The 22,858-nt window shown below is 43.8% G+C and overlaps 1 protein-coding gene across 2 annotated transcripts in view; it reads left to right on the top strand.

The window, feature by feature from the left end:
• ETV6 (ETS variant transcription factor 6) overlaps positions 1-22,858 on the top strand; it is a 147,564-nt gene that overhangs the window by 45,792 nt on the left and 78,914 nt on the right. The window contains exon 2 of one of the 2 annotated variants that reach the window (XM_068402111.1): positions 2,216-2,342. In XM_068402111.1, coding sequence (XP_068258212.1) covers positions 2,216-2,342 — 127 coding nt within the window. Of the gene's footprint in view, positions 1-2,212; positions 2,343-22,858 lie in introns of both variants that reach the window. The other variant, XM_068402110.1, reaches the window with a different exon arrangement.

Below are 22,858 nucleotides of genomic sequence, written 5' to 3'. Positions count from 1 at the left end.
ACCCTCTAGTGCCTGTTTGCAGAGGCAGGCATCTGTGTGGCTATGTTTCAGAAGTGTTCCTCTTTTTATAAATATCTCATTCAATAAACAGAACGAGCAGCTGCAGTGTGGTTTGATTATCTGAGCTGTGGATCGCAGCGGGAAATGCTAGCAAGTGGCTAGTCTCGTTGCGAATCGCTGGTGTATGCACCAGTGGCGAGAAGGTGCAAATGGGCAGCAAGACGGCAGAATGGGCACAGAGAGCTGCACCTTGTGGGAACGTGAAGCATAGAGTCAGCTGCTTTGGGTCAGGGAAGGAGTTGCGTAAGTTGAAAGCAGAATAATGTTTTGTAGCTCCAAAGGTGCGTCTTTTACCGTGTCTCAATGAACATCCCTGTTTGTTAACGAAGGAAAACTAAATTCATATGAGCTAATGGATTGCTATTGACTGGACAGTGATGAGTAGAAAGAAACTGAGTGGACACAGTGAGGTGTTAAAGGGCTTTGTGGGAGACTGGAATATAAGATTGAACAATTTCTGGTTAATAAGTACTGAGCTGGAAGTCACGGAGGCTGTGCTCACAGAAATAACATAGTGGTGGTGGAGTGAACCAGGCCTGTCTTCCTACTCCATCTAAACCCAGAATAGTTAGTGTTGAGATGGATCACTTATTCTCCACGTGCCATCAGTCTTCTCTGCCGTTACTGTCAGCAGTGGTGGCTGTAGTATAGTGGTGGGACTCCAGACGTTGAGGTGAAACTTCTGGTTCTGCGTGAGCTCTTGAGCAGCAAGCTGATAGCAGCACCTTGCACCAGAATGAGCTGGGCTTGCTTTGAAGTGGTGGCTGAGAGATGCAAGACTTTCTAGGTGCTCCATGTCCCATTTCTTTTTGGACATGTCACCTAGTCTGCATGAAGAGTTTTCTGCTTTGGTACATTTAGTTATTTACTAATGTTGTACAAACCTCTCCTTCCCTTTGCTGGCAGTGAGGGTGCTAATGTTACGTTCTCCAGGTGCCTCTATCAGCCTCAGTCTAGTTCCCTGCCACACGGCTGTGAAAATGTTGTGGTTCGTAATGGAAGTAATCACCTTCTCTTGCTCCAGCACTGAGTTTGTCTTTCCCATTTGCCAGAGATCGGGGTCAGGGTGGGGAGCTGCACATGTACTCTCCTGCAAATGCTCAGAAATGAAGGTAGCTCCTTTTGCTTCTGTATGTATGTGGATGTAAATCCACACTGTTTGTGCTGCCATCGTTAAATGTCAGCAGCATGGTTTTGGGGAATAACACGCATTGCCTTCCAGGAAGCATAGGATAATGATTTTTTTATGCTCCTGTAAAATTGTGGCTATGTTTATTTACAAAGGATATAATTTCTGCTGTGATTGGAGTACACGCTTAGAATACGGAAAAATTTTCCCATCAGATCAGATGAAATTTCAGTCTTAAATTTCTTGGCAGATGTTTTCAGAAAATACCAAACAGTGACAATTATGAAACTAATGCCACATTCACAAATTGCCCTTTAATTCTATTTGACTGTCCTTGCGTAGCTGCTTTCTGTATGCTGACTTACTTACTTGGTTGCAAGTTAAACTACTTCAAAGAAAGTGCTAGTAACTAGTTTAGGCAAGAAAAAAGTAGTACTACATTACTCGGTGGTAAATAGTTTTTAGTCACAGCCTATGGTTTTCTGCAGCAAAGACAAAACTAATTGCTTAATGTCTTTAAAATGCTATGAAGGAATAAAGTGTTAAACACTTAATAAACATGCTCAGATCACGACTGATTTGTTAGCATAAGATTAAGTGGTTTTGTCACTTTCTGTAATGGTACTTATGCACGTATCATGGAGTTGCAGTCAAATTTTCACCAACATAAAACCCTCAGAGTCTCCCCACTTGTGTGTCACTTCCCTTTCCTCCCTCAGCAAATTTCTGAGAAGACCCTTGGAAACTTCATGGACCTTTTGAAAATTAAACCCATCACCCCTGGCCACAGCGCCGGGCAGCACGTTGCCCGTGCAGCGCTTGCCCGCAAGTGGACAGGCTACGAGGTTCGTGGCTCCGTGGGCAGCCGGGTGCATCACTAGTGCTGTTCGCCCCCACCACGCGCGCACATTTCCTTCCTTCCACCCACTTCCCCCTCCCCTGCCTTGGTTTCACACCTCTGTTCCAAAGTTCACATTGTCCTCTCTCTTTCTCTCCCCCCCCGCCGCCCTTTCTTTTTAACAGCAGGAAAGAATTTCGTACACACCTCCAGTGAGCCCGGTACCAAATTACACTTCCTCGTCACCACTACATGTCCCAGTGCCTCGAGCGATCAGGATGGAGGAAGACACGATCAGACTGCCGGCACACCTGCGTGAGTGTCAGCATGGAAGCTTCTTATGTTCTTGGATTGAGGAGGGTGTGGGGTGGGGTGAGGAGCCTAAAGCTTCAGACTACTTTTTTCTAAAAAAAAAAAGCTCTAGTTGTACTCTTTTTAATCAAAGGAAATTGCTCTTAAATACAGTACATTATCCACCCCCCACCCTGCCACCTTCCGTCCCCTGCACCCCATGTCAAGGATGTGGCTTATTTCTCATGACAGGCACAAATGTGAAGGGAAGTGCTGTGTTTCTTTCCATGCTATGGGAATTGCTCAGCGATGTGCTGTGACGGAAAGTCAGAGTTTCATGAACTGTGGCAAGTGGAGTGCATTTGTGCCGTGGGTATTTTCAGGTTGTTATGGGTCTTGGTATACTCCTGGTGCCCAGGCTCTCTTACTACAGAGCCTGTGTGCTGACAGAGGCACTGGGAAAGGAGGAAGAATGAGCTTAGCTGTGCACAAAAGGATGCTGCATAGGAGGAAGGGCATATCACTGACATTGGAACAAAAACTGGAGCTGGGGGCATGGCGAGAGCCAGGCGCTTCCTTGCTGAGATGACTTAATGTTTGAGGAATAGGAAAGGCCAAGGGCTGTTGGCCAGCGAGAGGTGATAATTTAGTGAGATAGGATGGGGACAAGGAAGAGTGGAATTTTCCTTTTTGGAGGGGAAGCAGTTCTGATGTAAATTAAGAAGTTTTAAGTAAACTTTTGTCAGGTGTTACATTCCTGTGGTACTTGAGCCCCAACGAGCAACAGAGCCAGGAGCAAATGTAACTTTGTGCGTTGCCATCTGACAAATGCGTTTGGGTTTTCAGAGGGAGGAAGAAGAAAGTCCATGTCTGTCACAAGACATTCTCATTCCTGTCCTCAGCTGTCATCCAGGCACTCTCCTTTTCTGGATGCAAACTGTGCTCCCAGTGCTTCTGTAATCCTGTGCTTGCTTCCTTGCTGGCCACTGCGTTGCGGTGTCCCAAGGTCACTCGTTGCCCACGCTGCGTTCTGCACGGTCCTGTTTTGCCTGCTGCTGCCTGTTACTCTCGTCTGCCTGTGCTGTAGTGTAGCCCAGGTTGTACCTTTTCTGTGCTTTCTGAGGGGAATGGGAGCTGGTGCTGCAGCATTTCTGACCGTCTGGTCGCTGCCTGAGTATCCCTGAGCTTCCAGGCCCTGCTTGTCTGTGCATGTGGCTGCTGGCCTGTTTCCCCAGCCCAGGGAGGACTTGCTGCCACACTTACAGCACATTTCTATGCTTTGCCCAAAACTTAGACGTAAAGAAACCAACACAGAAGCAGTTCTTCTTCAGCAGTTCTCTTCCCCACTGTGGTTTTTAATCCTTGAGATGGTGCCCCCCCCACCCCATAGCATTAGTTGGTAGTTTACTTCTGCTGTGGGAGCCACTGTCTGTCCTCTTCACAGCTAGGATCACGGCTGGCTTTCCAATTACTTACTGCCTTCCCTGCTGGATCTGACAGATGCACCAGGCAGGAAGGTAGAGACCCTCGATACTGAAAGGGGTGGGGCACTGTGTTTACTACCTGCTTCCTTCCCATCAGCTAGCCAGCATGCTGGATAGTGTGAAGCTTATAAGGCTTCTTCTCAGTGAAAACTTTTTATCCAATATTTTTAGGTGCGATCCAACCTTTCACCTTGATTTTTGTTTTGGTTTTTCTTTCCTTTTGATTGGCACGTTTTTAAACTTGTAAGGAGGCTCCTTTCCCATTAGTATTTCCCCATCAGTCTGACTTGTTGTAGTGTAAAAACACAGATGATTAATCATTAAACATCTGTGGAATAGTCTTCCATAAAGTCAGTGTCTCAGGTCATAAACAACACGGAGCATGTTTACATAGCCTTACTAGTTGCAGTCCATGGCAGTGTAGTATTTTGTAGCTCAGTGTGCAGTCAATATTGACTCAAACACTGTCACCAACCAACTGACCCAAACAGTGTTAGAACCACTGTTTATAAATTCATAGCTAGGCCAGAAGGGACCATTGTGAATTCCTAAAATGATCTCTGGTATAACTTGAGTTACAGAAGTTCGCTCAGTAGCTTCGGTGTTTAGGTCCAGTAACTGTTTTGAGCTACAGCATGTTATGCAGAAAAATTTCTGCTCTTCATGTAAAGACTTCGGTGATGGGGAGGATATAAGGTCTCTAGATGTTCTTTCAATGCTTAATTATCCTCCTTATTTGCTTTTTTTTTTTAAGTGCCCTATTTATAGTTTGAATTAGTCAAGCTTCAGTTTCCAACTATTAGATCTCATTATCTCCTTTCCTGCTAAATATTGTCAAAAGACTACTCCTGATATAGATGCTTTTAGATAAAGTAATTTCTTAACCTTTTCTTGGCTGAACTGGATAGGAAGAGAGGTTTTTAAGGCTGTCAATCTTCCTGTAAAGCTTCCAGATTTCAAATTCTGTTTGCATCATCTCTGTGAACTGTTTCCCACTTCAGACATCCTTCTTAAAGTGAGGGCAACAGAACTGAAGATCGTGTTCTAGGAGTAGTCTTCCTAATAACAGGTATAGAAATAATGAAGTGCCTTTTGGACCTTGGGTCATGAGGTTTAAAAGGTATTAACATGGGATTTTGCAATTCCTGCGTGGAACCCTCTAGTTTTTTTGAGATGTGTGTAAATCCAAAATGCCTTAAAAGTCAGGCAAAGTAGCTAATTTCTAGTTCAGAGTGTGGAAGGATGTGTGAAGACTGGGTTTAGATCCACAAAGTCTGAGGGTTTTTTAGGTCTGAGATTTTGTTTGGTTCCAGCCTTATTATTGTTTTTGTTGATTAGGCGAAGCATAATAACCTCCCTCAACCCTCACTCACTCCAGTGCAACAAGGAGATATGGTAAGTTTCTCTAGCCATTCACAGAGCTGACAGCTGGACGGGTCTCCACTCATTGTCTGTTTCGGTGACATTCTGATGGCATTTACTGAAATAAAGGCAGAGTTCGGTCCTAACCCATACCTCTTCATTTGTGCCAGCCTGCAAGTTCAAGAACCATGCTAGAGGTGCAGCTGAAAGCAACAGTTGGCCCAAGCGAAGGTACAACTAGAGATAAATGTTTCAGATGTAACGTGAAGTGCACTCTGTGGATTCACACAGTGTTTTACGCCTTCCTATTAGAAATTTCACTGTTTCTAATGTTTAAGAGCACTCTGAAGGTGCTAATAGCCAATAGTATCAGGACAATTAGTAGAGCAATTTCCTTTGGTGCAATAAATTATTTCTCACTGTTTGGTGAGCAAATGGGTTTCAGCTATGCTGAGCTGATTTGATCCAGAGACTGGAAAAGGGAGAATTGCAAAGTTTAGAAGGGTAGAATGCAGACCCCTCTTTGCTACAAGCATGCAGGGGAGGACTCCTCCTCTTTGGTCAACAAAGCTAGAAATATACAGAGAAGTCCCTTTTCCTGGGGGTGATGTGAAGGCACTTTTCCCATTTTTGCACAACCTTTCTTGTTTTAGTTAGCTGCTTGCTTTCCAGCCTGCCGCCCTATTCCTATAGTGTAGAAGTAGAACGTAATCAGTCTTAGCTTTAAAGCTCTGGGAAAGCGAGAATCGTTTTCTGGTAATATACACCTTTCTCTGATGATGTACTTCTCTGTAAAGGACTTTTGACCAATACTTTTAAACATACTTGTTTGCCCAACATCCACTTCTTACTTAGCAACTGAGTATTGGGAGCATTGTAAACAAACTATCAGTGGGGAGCTGGAGAATATGTTTTCCTCTATTTTAGGTGTGTAGTCAGAAAGCACAGCGATCTCCAGTTCGCTCTTTGTTGCTGGTGTATATGCTGTGGTAGCTTTGCAGCATAGCTGATCTCTGCTAGACTGCACTAATGTCAGATAGAAGGAGTGTTTGGAAAATGGAGATGTTTACCGAGGATTCAAAAGAAGCAAGTTCAGCTCTCGCACAAGGCTCTGCCCTTGGTGCCTTCTGTGACCTTGAACATCTTGCTTGAGTTTCGCCACTGTAAAATGAAAAAAAAAAAGTGCAAAGACTCTTAAAAGTTGTAAAAATTAGTACAGTGACTGCCCAGATATTGTGATAAAGAAGAATGCTGAGATAGGTAGAAGTCCTGAAACTATTTGCATACCCCTTATCTCTGAGGAAACTTACTCCATATTACCATGGAAAGAAAGTTCTCTTCCTCCCGCCCCCCCCCCCCCCCCTTTATTTTATTAAAGCCAGTCTTTTTGTCATGTTTGGTACAATGTCATTAGTTAGTCATTTTGTGCAATGGCCAATACCTTGTGGTAAAAAGTTCATGGAAGTGGATAGAGGATACAGCATTTAAGAGATGGATGTGAGAACCCGTCCCTATATCTATTAATATGCTCTGAATCAGAGAGAAAATAGCTTTTTCCTTTTTTGTAATATGCAAGATAAAAATAAGGTGGTTTGCCTTTTACAACAGCAACTGTAAATGTGTGCTAAAGACTTCATGGTTTTCTTCATCTCCTTCAAAGTAACACTTCTTCAACAAGAGACACAGAAATACCAGTGCTGAAAAAGGACTTGTGCATGCTCTGATCCTGTGCAGCAGCCTTCCCCCTTGCACGTTTCTGTCGATTTGTACAGTCTGATTTTTATCTCTGAAGGACATCTTCCCTTGGGAACACATGTGTATTTGTTTAGGGAGATGGACCTCATGGGCAAAGATTTCAGTGTTTTCTATTGATACAAGCATGAACAGGAGTTCATTTCTTCCTCTGAACTACTTACTCTTCTTTCTCTAGTGTTGGCGTCCTTCATATGCCTGCAGCCCATTGTCACAGAAGGGCACACTGCAGATACTTTTCTGTACACATGAAGCGATTATTCTTGTCAGCAACTAGTTTTTCTTGCTTTTGCTTTTTTTCTGAACCCCCAGCAGCCTTCACTGAGGTTCAGAGTAAAATGACACACTCTAGATGTCAGGGTACCTGCATCACCTCATGGGGAGAACTTTTACATCGGGACTGTAGTGTTGTTGTCTTCTTGACTGCATTCACTTTTTAGGGGGTTATGGTGGTGGGGAAGGCTAAGGACCTATTTGTAAAATTGTTTCAGTACTTTTTGTTTCAAATGTAGGCTTGGGTTCTGGTCTTTGGTTTTCCAGTGTGTGATATGTTCCAGGCAACTGCTGATTTTGATGAACTTCAGAGTGTCCACACCTGGTCACATACAGCTAGTCAGATCACATTTTTTATTTCAGTATTTCTGTGTCCCTTGTAATTACTCTCTGTTCTACTACCCTCATTAAGGAGGACAGAAGGGAAATTTTGGTTTTCACAGAATGACAGAATCACAGAATGTTAGGGATTGGAAGGGACCTCGAAAGATCATCTAGTCCAATCCCCCTGCCGGGGCAGGATTGCCTAGACCATATCACACAGGAACGCGTCCAGGCGGGTTTTGGATGTCTCCAGAGAAGGAGACTCCACAACCTCTCTGGGCAGCCTGTTCCAGTGTTTGGTCACCCTCACCGTAAAGAAGTTTTTCCTCATATTTAAGTGGAACCTCCTGTGTTCCAGCTTGCACCCATTGCCCCTTGTCCTGTCAAGGGATGTCACTGAGAAGAGCCTGGCTCCATCCTCATGACACTTGCCCTTTACATATTTATAAACATTAATGAGGTCACCCCTCAGTCTCCTCTTCTCTAAGCTAAAGAGACCCAGCTCCCTCAGCCTCTCCTCATAAGGGAGATGTTCCACTCCCTTAATCATCTTCGTGGCTCTGCGCTGGACTCTCTGTAGCAGTTCCCTGTCCTTCTTGAACTGGGGGGCCCAGAACTGGACACAATATTCCAGATGCGGCCTGACCAGGGCAGAGTAGAGGGGGAGGAGAACCTCTCTTGACCTGCTAACCACACCCCTTCTAATACACCCCAGGATGCCATTGGCCTTCTTGGCCACAAGGGCACACTGCTGGCTCATGGTCATCCTGTTGTCCACTAGGACCCCCAGGTCCCTTTCCCCTACGCTGCTCTCCAACAGCTCTGTCCCCAACTTGTACTCATACATGGGGTTGTTCTTGCCCAGATGCAGGACTCTACACTTGCCCTTGTTATATTTCATTAAATTTCTCCCCGCCCAACTCTCCAGCCTGTCCAGGTCCCTCTGAATGGCTGCGCAGCCTTCCGGTGCGTCAGCCTCTACTCCCAGTTTTGTGTCATCAGCGAACTTGCTGACAGTGCACTCTATTCCCTCATCCAAGTCATTAATGAATATATTGAATAGAACTGGTCCCAGAACCGACCCTTGCGGGACTCCGCTAGACACAGACCTCCAACTGGACTCTGTCCCACTGACCACCACTCTCTGGCTTCTTTCCTTCAGCCAGTTCACAATCCACCTCACTACCCGATTATCCAGACCACACTTCCCCAGTTTAGCTGCGAGGATGCTGTGGGAGACCGTGTCAAACGCTTTACTGAAATCGAGATTTTCTGAATTCGAGATTTCAGTAATCGAATTCAGTAAATCGAATTCTTTACTGAAATCGAGATTTTCTACAGTGATTGTATTAAAGGCTTTAAGTTTTCAATGAGTGCTTCAGAGGAGTCTTTCTGCATGCCTATTTATATTGATGTTTGATACTCTGATTAGATGGAGACCAGTCTGGTGGCTCTATATTGGTTTGACATCTTTGTGACCCTAGCTGTACTACATTCTGCAAAAAAACCCTCTGTGTAACCCCCAAGTGTGGACATGAGTAATAGGGCAGGCCAGGCAGCTGGGCTGTCAGTTGGGCAGGTTCTTTGAACTAAGGCATTTATCAGACCCAAAAGCAGTTTATTACAAGTTTCTTTCTCCCGATCACACATTGTTGGTTATATGCATCATTTGTGTTTTAAGGGCACCAGTTTTCTTTTTTTTTTTAAAGTAATGCAGGAAACAATTACGAGAAGGAGGAGGAAGCAACAACACTGTCAGGGTTGCCAAGGATCCATTTTTCCTGTATAGCATCTATTAATTATGCTGCTCCTTTTATTAATCCTTTGGCACCTGTTAATTATTCTGCAATTTTGGCTAGCAGCTGGAAAGCCACTTCGAAGCATTAAGCATATTGTTATTTAGTTACCAGAATATTGAATGCATTGAACTGAAAGTATGTAGTGAGACAGGAAAAAAAGCCCTTCACCCTAAGCCACATTTAGAGCAGCAAGCAATAAAAATATTTGCTTTGGAAGGATCTTTGTGGAACAAAACTGACTGACGCACATACAGAGAAAATAAAATAAAAGCTGCATAAGACAAAGGGACTGTAAGAGGTGGCCAGAATGTCAAATTAATGACTCTGAGACTTATTCTGGTCCCACTGAAATGAGTGCTTAAATTCCCACTGATTTTCGTGAAATCTGAACTGGCGTTTTTCTAAGATGATTGGCTTCTTCCAGCCTCCTCTTTACTCTTCTCTGACATTATGGCCACTTAAGCCCCATTCCTCCCTCTTACTGTCTTTATATGCTTGCCTTTCCCCCTGATAATTTTTTGACCTTCTACTTCATTCTCTCTCTGGGTAGCTAGTTCTTTCCTAACCAATCCCAATCCACTACAAAGAAAAAAAATTAAAATAAAATTTAAGCCAGGACGGTGGCACTGTTTGCTACCATCTGACGGTTTGCAGTATTTAATCCTCTTGGTGTTGCATTTTTGTTATAAGGGGCCAGTGCTGTGAGCTGGTTTCTGCTTCTTGAGAGAGTATTTTAGAGTCAAGTGCTCTCCCCCCCCTACACTCCCCTCCCCACCAAAGGTACCTGGTTGTTACCCAGACAGAGTTAACACGGTGGTTTCCTGCACTGACAGACAGTCCTCAGTGGAAGTGTGTGGAGGGATGAGATCCTTCCTGCCCCAGTGGGAACTTGCAAAGCAGTCCTGAGGTGGGAGGGTGAGCGACCTGTGCTGCAGGGTACAGAGAGCCTGAAGCGTGGGAGTCCCAGTGGTGCTAAGCCGGTCTTTTACCCTCCTGGAAACTTCAGGGTTTTAAATCTTCAAAATGCAGACTCACCTCTATTCAGAGGGCAAAGGAAGCCATGTTGCATTAATCTGGGATTCAAGCCGATCCCTTGTGGAATTCCCCTGGAAAGTGTGGGGAGGAATAAGAAGCAAAAGCAGCAGGACATTTATGGTATTGCTGGGTTTGAAGCATTTTTAGCTTTGTCTTAAAGGGACGCTGTCAAGAGCAGCGAACCTAAAATTAGCTTGCTTTTCTCTTTCTATCTCAAACGTGTCTGTTTAATTTTTCATTTGTGTAATGTTATAAATGCTTCCATGTTGTTTTTTTTTTATGAAATAAAATTAATATAAAGAACCCAGTGTTCATAAATAGCCCTGCAATTAAAGAAAACACAGAAGAGAAACTGCGTGTAAGCCATGACTAACAACTCCACAATAACAAACCATTGTGTGGTGAGCGCCTTGCAACAAAACACAAATGGGTAGAAAACCCTATGGAAACAACATAGCATGCATGTGATGTCCACTCCCCTAATAAAAAACAGAGCTGAGCCTCTGAATATTAGAAGAGAGTACCACTGTCCAGCGTTTAGAGGAGCATGTAACATGTGAGGAGAAGCCTGCTGCAACTTCAGGGTACCAGGGCTTAATGTAATAGGTCATGTGTATACACACACACAGAGAAAACAATCATTTTATGTCCTTTATGAGAGGCTGGATTTCCTTCTGCTGTACTTGTATGTCTTCTCTTCCCTGTGCTAGCACTGCTTGTGATATGTAACAAATACAGTCTGACCAAATCTCAATTAAACAGGGTTTTACATCCATTTTACAACTCCCCATTTTACTGCTGGAGCAGAAGGACTAAATTATTCATAAGTTTGTTGAAGAAATTTTTGGTAAAATGCTTCTGTCCAGATTTGGAGGCCCAATCCAACACCTCAGCCAAGAACCTCTTCTCAAGATCATTTTCCAAAGATACTTGGGACAGGGAAGCACTGGTGCATCAGCCATTCCACTGTTGTGGATTTTTGTGCACTGTCTTTTATGGAATGTGTAAGTTTCATCATGTTTACTCCTCATGCAAACTTTGTTTCATGCAGGACTAGCACGCTGCAATTAATGTAGCAGTGATCTTTGTACAAGAACTTACAAGTTATTTATATATTTAATAAGCATATGGTTGGTGATGTTGTGAGTTAATAAGCAGTCACCATTGATTGGCTTTCTGGAGTCAAAGCATTGCGATACTTGCTCAGCTCCAAGTCTTTGTTTACAAGTCTTTATGTATAAAAATCTTACCCTGGGAATAGCCCTAAGCACCCTGCTTTATTTACTGCGTATGCCTGTCTGGTTTTGATCTCCATATACTTTTGTACCCCTCTGAAAAAAAGTGTCCATTCTGCAGTGGCAGCAGGGTTAAGTATCTCTATAGCAATTATACAGACCAGAAGATGGAAATGCTAAATTACACCATGACAGGTTAAAATGAAATTAACGTCTCTAATGATTAACCAACATATCCTTTCTGCCTTTTGAGTCCACAGGCATAGTATGGGACTGCAATCAGTAGAGAGGTAGGATGAGGGACTCCTGTTGAAGTGAGTCCAGAGCAGGGCCACAAAGATGATCAGAGGGCAGGAGCACCTCTCCTGTGAAGAGAGGGTGAGAGAGTTGAGGTTGTTCAGCCTGGAGAAGAGAAGGCTCCGGGGAGACCTTCTAGCAGCCTTCCAGTACCTGAAGGGGGCCTACAGGAAAGCAGGAGAGGGACTTTTTACAAGGGCATGGAGTGATAGGAGAAGGGGTAACAGTTTTAAAGTGAAAGAGGGTAGATTTAGATTAGGTATTAGGAAGAAATTCCTGACTGTGTGGGTGGTGAGACACTGGAACAGGTTGCCCAGAGAAGTTATGGATGCCCCGTCCCTGGCAGTGTTTAAGGCCAGATTGGATGAGACTTTGAGCATCCTGGTCTAGTGGAAGATGTCCCTGCCCATGGCAGGGGGGTTAGAACTAGATGATCTTTAAGGTCCCTTCCAGCCCAAGCCATTCTATGATTCTATGAAAATCCTTGGTGTTAGGGGGGTTGATCTGGAGACAGTGCAAGTCCTCCTATTTGAGAGTTTACTGAGTGGATCCTTGTAGATGGTGATTCACTATTGAAGTCCCAGAGTTACTTGTAGCACTGGATTGCACGTGTTGCAAAGAACTGGACCTATCTCCTGCGGGCAAGGAATATTCTCCCTGTGTCCTACATGGCCTTTTGCCTTGTCATGGTGCTGTGACATGCAGAAGGGGTGGTATCCCAATACGGGCTTTTGGCATCACGTACTCCCTTCTGAAAGGAATAGCAGTAGTTTGACTGACTTTTGGACTATGCGCCACTGGGCATGCCCTGGAGGTGGAGGAAGCAGTGAATTGGGCGACAGGAGTTCAGTCGGGAGGGTCTGACAACTATACTGACCACAATGAAGACCTGGTCTGAACAAACCAGTTGTAATCAGCACTGTGAGAGTCACCTCTTTGCCAGAGTGATAAATTTTGCAAATGCTTTCTGGTAAGGATAAGCTCTAGGAACATGCTCATTTCAGAGGAAAATACTTATGGTATTGGTAATGAAATTGCACTATCTCAGCATCCTGCAAAAAAGGTTTATTTTCTTAACTTATTAATATGTTCTCAGTATTCTCCCTGTTTCAGTTCCTCTAGAAGCATTTTTTTGTTTCCCTCAGGTGTCTTAAAGCTTCTTGTTTGCAGAACAAACCTCTCGAAGGGGCTGTGACCTGGTCAGAGCACGAACATTTTATTTTAAACCCACCAGCAGCAAAAAAACAGAATATTTTTGAAGGGAAATTTCCTTTTTGGGTTTTTGTATCCCTGAAAGAATTTCCGATGTAGGCAGACAGTAATTCCCAGCTACATACTTCCTGATAAGGAAACAGCTCCAATAAATGCAGCTATAAATAGCTACCTTTTTATTTTTCAAAAATGTAGGGAGAGTTGTTTAGCCTTTCTTTCACTGTTGAAAAGGACAGTGTAGGATAAGAGCATTAGGTTTGGCACCCCTTGGCTCTCCAGATTCACAAATTAAGGTTTTAATCTACATTTGTACATTTAATTGCGTAAAGTTTAGACGTCTATTTCTACTCATCCTTCTCACAACACTGTAGAAGAAAAAAACACCTCCTTTTTATATGGTAAACATAAACTGCATTTTGCCTTCCTCATGAGGGAAAAATATTACCTGCTTTAAGTAGAATTCATAATGCTTTTGTTCTGTGCCTATATTTTAGTGCTTCTCTTTCTAGATATAGTTTGTTAAGGTGTCTTGTCATCTCAAAATAAGTAGCATGGTCTTCAACTGCATTTTTTCACGTTTACTGTGAATGTGCTATAGCAAATTCATAGTTAGACATAAATTCCCTTTTTTCTAAAAGTAACTTGCTGGGACAATTTTGTGCAGTTATTTTATAAACCTTCTGAATTTTCTGCATTATCTCCCCCCTTTTTATGATTCTGTTTCATGTATTTTTAATGTCATGCCTTTCACTTTGGATTCTTGCTAAAATTTTTCTTTGCCAGTTCTGCTTGTCTTTGTTCTTGTGTGCCAAATGCACAGTACCTTCAGAAAAACAAATTATTGTTTACCTACACAAAAATTTATAGAGATGAATAAATTCAGTGCAAGGGTTAGTGTGAAAATGTCTTTGCAGGGTAGATTTGAGGTTAGCTGTACCTGTCATTCGGATTACAATTGAAAGTACGTGTCCACTAGCTTGATTGTTTTATAGAGAATGAGTCTGCTTCATAAATCACCTTGATCAGCACTTAGACCTTAGTTAGACCTTGGTTTCTGTCCTACTGGGGGGAAGGGTCTGTGGGTCTGCTTGCAGGCTGGTCTCCTGCCTGGCTGCTGATGGGCAGGTGTCTCCAGCCAAATCCCAAGACATGTCTAGAGATGAGCTTCTTCACAGGGTTGTTAGTGGCTGGGGCATCCTCTTTCCTCACTTGTTCCCACCGTGAGTGCTCTCCCTGATTTTCCTGGGGGGAAGGCGAGGTGCCCATGGTGGGCTCCCTGCCATGCACAGCGCTGGTTGCACCACGGCCAAAGCCCCTGGAAGGGCGAGGGTGCAACTTCCTCAGTGCTGGGAGCCAGCGGGGAGTTGAGGCCCAGCACAGCAGAGAGGAGGTCGAATAATCTGCCTTTCCCTCCTCCTCCTCCCACTTTTCTCCTTCCAGTGATTTCACAGGATCTTATGACTTGTGGCCAAATCCTACCCGCAAAGGCACTCAGCTGCCGTGGGCCCCTCCTCTTGGCCTGTGACTGTGCTCCCAGCTGGCCCAGAGCCAAACAGATTGCACAAGGGTGCAGCTGGTGGAAGATCCCTCCTTGCCCTTACCGTTCATTGTTCGCTGAAACACCATGGCAGGGCTCAGCACGCGCCCCTCCTCAAACGTTGGTTGTGTAGCCCCTGAGCACGTTGCTTGTACTCCATTTTCCATTGTATGTACCTGAAGGGGTTTTACCTTCTCCTGGCTGTGCTCCTCTCTTGGCTGCACTGGGAAGGTTGATCTGCATGTGCAGGCCTTGCCGCACCTCCTCAACAGGCCTGTGGAACATGCACAATTAATACGGTATTAATTAATTATGGGGAGAAGTCGCTGCTGGCACAAGAACCAAGGCTTGCAGCTTATAAAGTGAATGCTTTGATGCTGAGCTTTAAACAACATTTCCATCAACTCAAGCCAGCAGAGAGATTCTGTGATATTTAAACCCTCCCTCCGTACAGACTCCAGAGCTCACCGTTCTGCCACCCTAGGCACTAACAACAAAAATAGCGGTGGCAAAGGAGGGTTCAGAAGGCACAACCGGGGATCAGCCCTCATGAGTAAAATTGCAAAAGTCCTAGGTGGAAATGCTGGGGCTGAACTGGAAAGGGTTGGTCGAGCCAGCTTAATAGATGCTTGCAGTGTGAAAAAAAAAACGACCTTCTGGACGTGCTGAAATGAGTAGGAGTTGTCTCACTGACTTCAGCAGCTGCCGTGGTTTTATCCAGAATATGTGTGTGTGTGTGTCAGTAAATATGTAGGTTTGCGCTGTGCTTTTACATATTTGGCCAATATTTGGGGGAAGAGAGATGAAGGAACGACTGTGCCTCTTTGGTTTTATGCAATACTGAGAATTTCTCCCTTTCTACTTCCTCCTTCTTGGTAGTGCAGAAGGAAGCAGCCCCCGTCCCTGCCGGTCCACAAACCAGTTTCTCATTTCAGTTCTGCCGCTTGAGTGGGTCCTTGTGTATTTCCTAGTGGGGGGAATCTCCCTTTATGTATATCAGTTCCTCCTTCCTATTCTCTCTTTCGCTCTGATTTCTTCCAAGCAATCCATCTCCTTCAGTTTTTAACCTCCTCGCTGGCTTTCGCTTCCTCTCCATGCTTCAGTGAAGGCGTTTTGTCAGAAAAACCCCTCTGTACACAAATACTTCTTTGTTCCCCTTTTTTTTTTTCCTGTGTCATACTTCTTTGTATCTTGCTTCCTTGGAAACTTCCGTAGTAGTCTTATTACCTCTGGGCTTTTAGCTGCATTGCTCTGGGTAGTCATTACTGTGTTGCTGAGTGTATAATTGTTTAAGGCACCTTGATATTTTTATTAGAGGTATTTTTTTTTACTGCTCTTTAAATACTAATAGGCAGTGGTGACAAATATCGTTATTAAATACACGAGGCTTGTTTCATCACTACTCTATAGCTTGCTTGGTGGTTTTCACTTGTTGAAAGTGAGTGTAACCAAATCACAGGAGTCATTCTCTACTTCTACTTTGTGGTGTTCTCAGGGATGCAATGCACGGCATGGGATGGTGGTGAATGGGTCACATGCAGTAGAAGTTGTTCAAGGTTTGGTTCAGGATTGAAGCCTTGGAGCTCAACAAAATGGGAACAAGGGATAGCACTCAATGTCTGTAGGAGCTGGAACATTTACAGTCCTCCTCCTTTTTTTACACCCTCTCTCAGTTTTAAAATCATGCAGAATGAAAAACAAGCGGAGGGACTGGGAGTGACAGCAAAGGTAACAGTGACAGTGAGACGAGCTGTGTTTGTGATGGGCAGACCCGAAGCAGCTGGGCTGTTAAAGTAGTCAGTATTTGCTGTTGGCCTCCTGCCACACCGTTATCAGTGTGTGCAATAATGATGGCTGAATCTCAAAGTTTGGCGGATGATTCAGTTCAACAGAACACCCGGAAGTAAATCCAGATGTCTTTAAAATTGGTTGGATATGCAGTGTTGTGGTGAGTTCTCCATAATTATGATTTTCTTGTGAGAGTTCTGGGAGAATCCAGCTAGTCCAGAGTAACCCTGAGAGCACAGCTTCTCACCCACGGCCTTTCTGGTGCTCCATCGTTTGCAGTGAGAACATGTATGCACAAAAAACCCACTTGAACTCAGAAAAGAGTTAACAATCAAGATTTATTTCAAAGCTGAGAAGTTTTGGATTTTTTTTTTTTCAATCTGACATACATCATGTGTCTCTGTGTACATGTACGTATTTAGATCCTGCAGAAAGGAGGCTTGCTCAAGTACTTAGGTTTTATGCACAGAGACTGTTCCTATTCCTTTTTCTTTTGAAGCTAATTAACACTTACAACGTGTTACAACCATTTCTTTTAGGCAAAGTTGTAAAATTACTGCCTATGATCAGAAAAAACAGATGCAGAAGATGGTGGAAGGCACCTTTCGTGCTATATGCGCTGCCCAGTAGGCTCGCAATGCCGTCCTCCCCACGTCTCTACTGCGTCAAGCAGGCATCAGAGGGTTAGCCTGTGTTTGCGACTAGAGGCCCAGGCTTGGACTGGTCTTTCAGTCTGTTTTTACCAGATTGAGTGTACAGAGTCAGCAGTATTGTATATGGTTTGAAATCTCTAAGTTGGCTTAAAATTGTAGATGGGGCTTAATCAGCTGCATTTAATGCTTTCTTACTGAGCGCACTCCATGGACCACCTCCTGAAAACTACTAATGTGAAGACTAATCCACAAACAGTCTTGTCACCACTTTGGAAACTGAAATAATCAGAGTGGTATAACCTGTTGTGAATAAAGGTAGCTCACACTGATCATTTTATCCTGAAATGACTGGGCCCCCAATCTGAAGCATTTTCACAGTACAATTTTATAAGTCAATATAACATCAAGTCGATATAACATCAACAATGTGAAGGCTGTAAAAATACAGTTAGTGGTACAAAACCTGTCTCTTAACCAGCTCTAAATTACACTTATACTTTGTATAATTTGAACCTCAGGGCAGTCGCACTTCAATAGATCCTGACAACTGGAAGAGCAGGGACATCATCTTTCTCTGTATGAATAAAATGTCCAGCTTGTCTTTACCACTTGAAATTATGGTCGTGTACTAAATTAACTGCTCCCGGTGTCACTCAGAATTGAGATGAAAGTAAATTTTTCTTATTTTAATGATATTTTCTCAATTCTTCTTGAGAGACAGCAACTCATTCATATGGAACCACAGTACAGGGAAATCTCATCCAGAAGGATGTTGTGGTTGTTCAGCAGAAAACAATTATTGATGTGAGTAGCTCATGACTTTTTCATGTGGTTTTACAGTAAAATCTGTGAATGTCCCTTGACTGTAGAGTTAAGCAAAGATATTTGTCAAAAATTGGTCACCAGTCTCAAATTTGTTTAGCAGCTCTGCACTGATTTCATGATTTTGCACCAAAATTGTTAGGAAATTGAAGTTCTATCAAGTCTTGTTGAAACTTGTGAACTTCTAGAGGCGTTTCTTAACACCTTGAGTTTGTTCAAATTCAGTCCCACTCAGGGTGTGGTGGTCTCATCCACACAGTCATTTTTAATATGATAGGGGATCTGGCCTAAAACAGACTACTTCCCCAGTTTTCCCGTTCCCAGAAGACTAGAGGGAGGGATAGGACTCTGCAGTTTGAGGCAAAGATAGTTTTGTAAGTGAATGGGTTGGCCGGGAGAATGTTATCATATGGCTATGAAATCATACTTGGTATGGAGAAGGTGAACAGGGAATGATTATTCACAGTTCCTCACAGAACAGCAAATCCAGAGATCCAAGATAAATCATTGGGCAACGTGTCTGCATCACTACATGAAAAAAATCATTACAGGAAGATGTTTTAAGGGCTGAAAGTGTAAATGGATCTCTAAAAGGAACCAGATAAACCTGTGGAGAGAGGGATAGGCCATTTGGTCAGTAAGGAAACAGTGGCCTGAGTGCAACCACAGCTCATGATGTCCTTAAACCACAGATTACCAGAGACTGAGAGAAGCAATATATATTATAGAAGAGATTGCTTAATGTTTCCTTATTCCTTATACTTTTTGCTTATGCAGCCACTACTGAAGACACTTGGCTAGATGGGTCTGCAATCTTTTCTAGTATGGCAGTTTTTGTATTTTACTCCATCTTGTAACCATCTCCAGTGATTTGACAGTAGCATGGATGCCATCCAAGCAGATACATATTCAGCGTGCATATGCTATGCCAAAGGGCTCTTTTAGGTGATAACTAACTCATCAGCCAGAGGCCACGGATAAAAGTTAAGTGGGGGGATTTGCCTTTAAGCAATTCTGACAAAAGTCTCTTTACACAACAGCTGACTGAATCACTGAATGTAATGCCAAGGGCAGCAATAGAAAAAAAAAAGTCATGTAAATTAGCTGGCGAGAGAACAGGGCAAAGCTATCTGGTGAAGGAGGGAACGGGAGAAGAGGAGAGGGCAGGCAGGCACCTGCCAGAGCTTCGGCTTCAAGGACCAGAGCTCCCTTTTCACGTGTTTGAAAATCAAATTTTGAAGTTGAGACTGAGGGGGAAACATGGAGAGTCTCTCTCGCTAGCACACAGGCCTCCAGTGGATTGTGACCACCCCCGTATATGATTCTGTTACTCCTAACCCTTGTTTCTCCCACATGCCCTCAAAGGGTTGCTTTCATTTTCCTGCTGTCATCCAGTCCAAGATCCAGTTTGGCCCATGCCGCTTCTATGGCTCTGTCTCATCCATGTAACGTGTAATACGAATTTCAGTTCTGCTTCCTCTCTTGCCCCAAACAACAGTTTGGGTTTATGGGCATAGTCATTAGAAAAAGTTATTATTCAGTATTACTTGCTATTTGAAATGGTAAATTAAAAGCTTACTGGAAGTCTGGCAGTGCTTCTGATCTGTGTCCCCTTTGCTAAGGTGCTTCATAAAATACTGTATGTTGTTATTCACTCTGGCCTGGATGTTCTTGGCTCTCTCCCACTTAGTGATTCACAAGATGTCTGTGATATTCATTTTTGTAAATGTGGTTCCCCCCCTTCCCTTTGTATATTCTCCCCTCTCTTCTCCTTTGCTTGTGAGTCTTGAAAAATTAAGAAGTTCATTAAATAAAATCCATAGTATATTCAAGGGACAGAGTGCAGTCTCTGGTGTGCCATCCCAAGAGATCCAAGATACAGTACAAATTTTCCCCCTGATTTCCAAGTAAGGGGATTAGAGCAGTTTGGGAAGCTTTTCTACAGCTTACCCTCCTCTTCCTTGCTCTTAGCTCTCTCTGTGTGTCCTGTGTCTCTCTCCTGAATAGAGATATTTTTTTGCTAGTAAAAGCTCAGCAGCTCATCTCTTCCGAACGCTCCTGGCTGTCTTTGGGAAGGGAGGAGCAGGAGAAAAGCCGGGTGCGGCGGGGTCTCTGCACGCCTGTGCGAGGGCAGAGCCGCTGATCCCAGCATGCCGGCTGCACTAAAGCAGGCAGGGTGTTTGCGGGGCTCGCATGCCAGAGTCTCTTCAAACAGCTCTGCTCAAAGGCATGAGCTGGGCTCACTTCTGAGGGAAATTTCCTTTTTGGGGAAGTTGCTGCAAAGGAATTTCCTGTGTGGGCAGACAGAGCTTCCTGACTTGAAGGCTTCTTGGAAGGGAAACCGTTTCATAATGAAATGATAAATTAAAGACATACCAGCCTGGTTCGCTTCAAAACAGCTATTGAGAGAGCTGAGCAGTGCACCATTATACTCCCGCGCAGAATGAAAATAAATTGCATCCTGACAGGATTCTCCGTAGTGGAGCATATCCTTCCCCCCAGCCTTCCTCCTTGTATGTCTCGCTTTCCTACTCTCCCTCCCCCTTTCCCTCTCCCATGCTATTTGCTGCCCTCTTATCTATCTTTTGCAGTCCCCTCTAACCAACAGGCAAAGGAATGTGATGTTGGAGATGGTTTGCTCAATGTACTCCTTTCCCCATGGAGCAGGCAGCTCTGGTTTAGGCCCTGCTATGCTGGTCGGCACAGCAAAGGCCCCAGATGTAAGGCAAGAAAATGGCATGTGGCTGCCGTGAAAAGTGGGTGCCATGGCTGCTGACGTGGTTGTGGCAAGGACAATTTAGGGGTATCAACAGAGTTTAAGTCAGTGCCTATAATAAGGAATGTCTTGGTGTGGTCGTGAAAATAGCTGGGAGGAAGGGTTGCAGATATCTATTTCCTGTTAAATAAGAGGAAAAAAGGACCTTTGCTCCATCCCAGCCAAGACACAATGGAGGGAGGGCATCCCCAGAGAGCTCAGGCTGTTAACAGCTGAGTTTTCAATAGGCACAAACCGGCTTATATTATTTCCCTGCTTTGCACAGTCCCAATCTGTTGAAAAGTGAAGGCGAGTGCTTGTGGGTCTCTGTGCCCTAAGGGATGCCTATAGCTGTGAGCTCAGGTGGACTGGGTGAAGAGCTTCGATTAGACTGATTGACTTGCTGAACTCGTACGTGGAGATGGAGGATATAATTTCAGATGGCATGGGGGTAGGGGAAATAAACAAGCAAGAGTTTCATGTCACCTTTCTCTGTCTCAACTATATTGTCTGTAAACTTGATGGGTGATTCTGCTCACAATACCTAGTTCCACAAAGTGATCTGACGTGCACTGCTGCAAGTGTGGCATCAGCATTTTCTTTTCTCCCTTGAGGGAAGGCCTTTATTCCCTGCCTCCTATTCAGCTGGCAATTAAAGCGGCTCTAATTCATTGCAAGAGTCCCCTGAACTGGTGTGTGTGTTATATGCCTTGTTCTGCCAAGGAGGCCTTATCCCTCTCATTGCTTAGGGAGTTTCTTAGGAGTTCTGAAACACTCAAATCGCCAGCAGAACATTGCAGGATTTTATAGTGAGTGTTGCAGTTTTGGGAAGTTTTTCTTAACAATGCATCTGCTGGAGTCACATGACAATGAAAGAATTTGAGTTTTTATTTGTATTTTTTAAAGCAAGTTTTTGGCCTGTATAAAGAAAAGCTAGAAAAGGTGATTCATAGGGCTCAGAAGTCAGATACAAAGGACCCCAAAGTAAAATATGTATGTGTATGATTGTATGTATATGATATATTTTTTATAGCTTTGGCTGTTTTTACCTTCTCTTTGTTGAAGCCATGTTGCCTCATTTTCAGTGTCTTGGGATTGGTAGTCCTGAAACTATTCAAGAAACAGGACTCCAGCATTAATTTGGGAAGTTATCTCATCAATAACAACGTGTAATCATTCCTCATATTGTACAGATCTGCGTAGTATGAAGTCTGAAACGCAGAACTTTGCTCGTTGTGATTGGCATACCACAGCACGTGCCCACGGTGCATGACAGCACCATGAAGGCAAATCTGACTGTGCTGTGGCCAGGGCTGTCTTACAGCTGTCCAAAGAGGTGGTGATACTGCTTAAATGAAAGTTAGGAAGGATCTGTCCTGAGAAGTCTGTACTAGGGGCATGCCAGCCTCAGAGCTACAGCATACAGGAGGTCCTCAGAGAAACAGACTTCTGTATGGTACTAGACTCTCTTCTTCATTCAGGTGTATTATTAGGCCAGACTGAGTTGAAAACTAAATAGTTTATAGCAGAAAGATCCTCACCAGGGCCTGCATTTTGAGGTGCTCTCTTTCCTAAACCGGTGGAAGTTTTGTGGAAATACTCAAATGGCAACACTCAATATAGTTGTGACTACTACTGGTTTTAAGAAGACAGTTTCTATAGTCAAGGTATAGCTCAGCAGAGAACAGTATGGAAATACCTGCTTTGTTTTAAATCTATTTGTAAGACACCTGGTAACTTTTATTTGCAGTGCTATTGCTTGTAGAGGTAGATTTGGAGTTGAGGATGGTCTCTGAGAAACAGCTTCCATGCCAGCTACAGTGCCTGTTCAGCTTGAAAGGGCTTAGAGGTTAAATTGTTAGCATTTGTCTAACGTGGATGACATACCTTGGATGGAGCCTTGTGTGGGACGTTTGACAGGCTTACTGCCCAGTGTGTTTCGTTTTGAGTTGTGAGGCACCCAGAAGTGCACTAGGCAATCTGACTGCAAAGAGTGGATAAACACTGGGCTCAGGACTTTTATGCTGTCACCACCTTTTGATAGCGTTAAATTGATTAAAATCAACATACCACGTACCATTTGCATAAGTTGCTCCTCTTTCTGCTCTTGCTAATGTATTTTGTTTAGCTAATCTCCACCTAAAGAAACTTCATTGCATTTTCTTTATTGCCTGCCTCTTTCTTATGCTAGGGTGATGTGCGCCTCTCCACT

This window comes from Nyctibius grandis, chromosome 5 (genome assembly GCF_013368605.1).
Source record: "Nyctibius grandis isolate bNycGra1 chromosome 5, bNycGra1.pri, whole genome shotgun sequence".
Classification (NCBI taxonomy): domain Eukaryota; kingdom Metazoa; phylum Chordata; class Aves; order Nyctibiiformes; family Nyctibiidae; genus Nyctibius; species Nyctibius grandis.
Note: the sequence above shows the minus strand (reverse complement) of the source record. Positions and strands in the feature narration are given on the sequence as shown.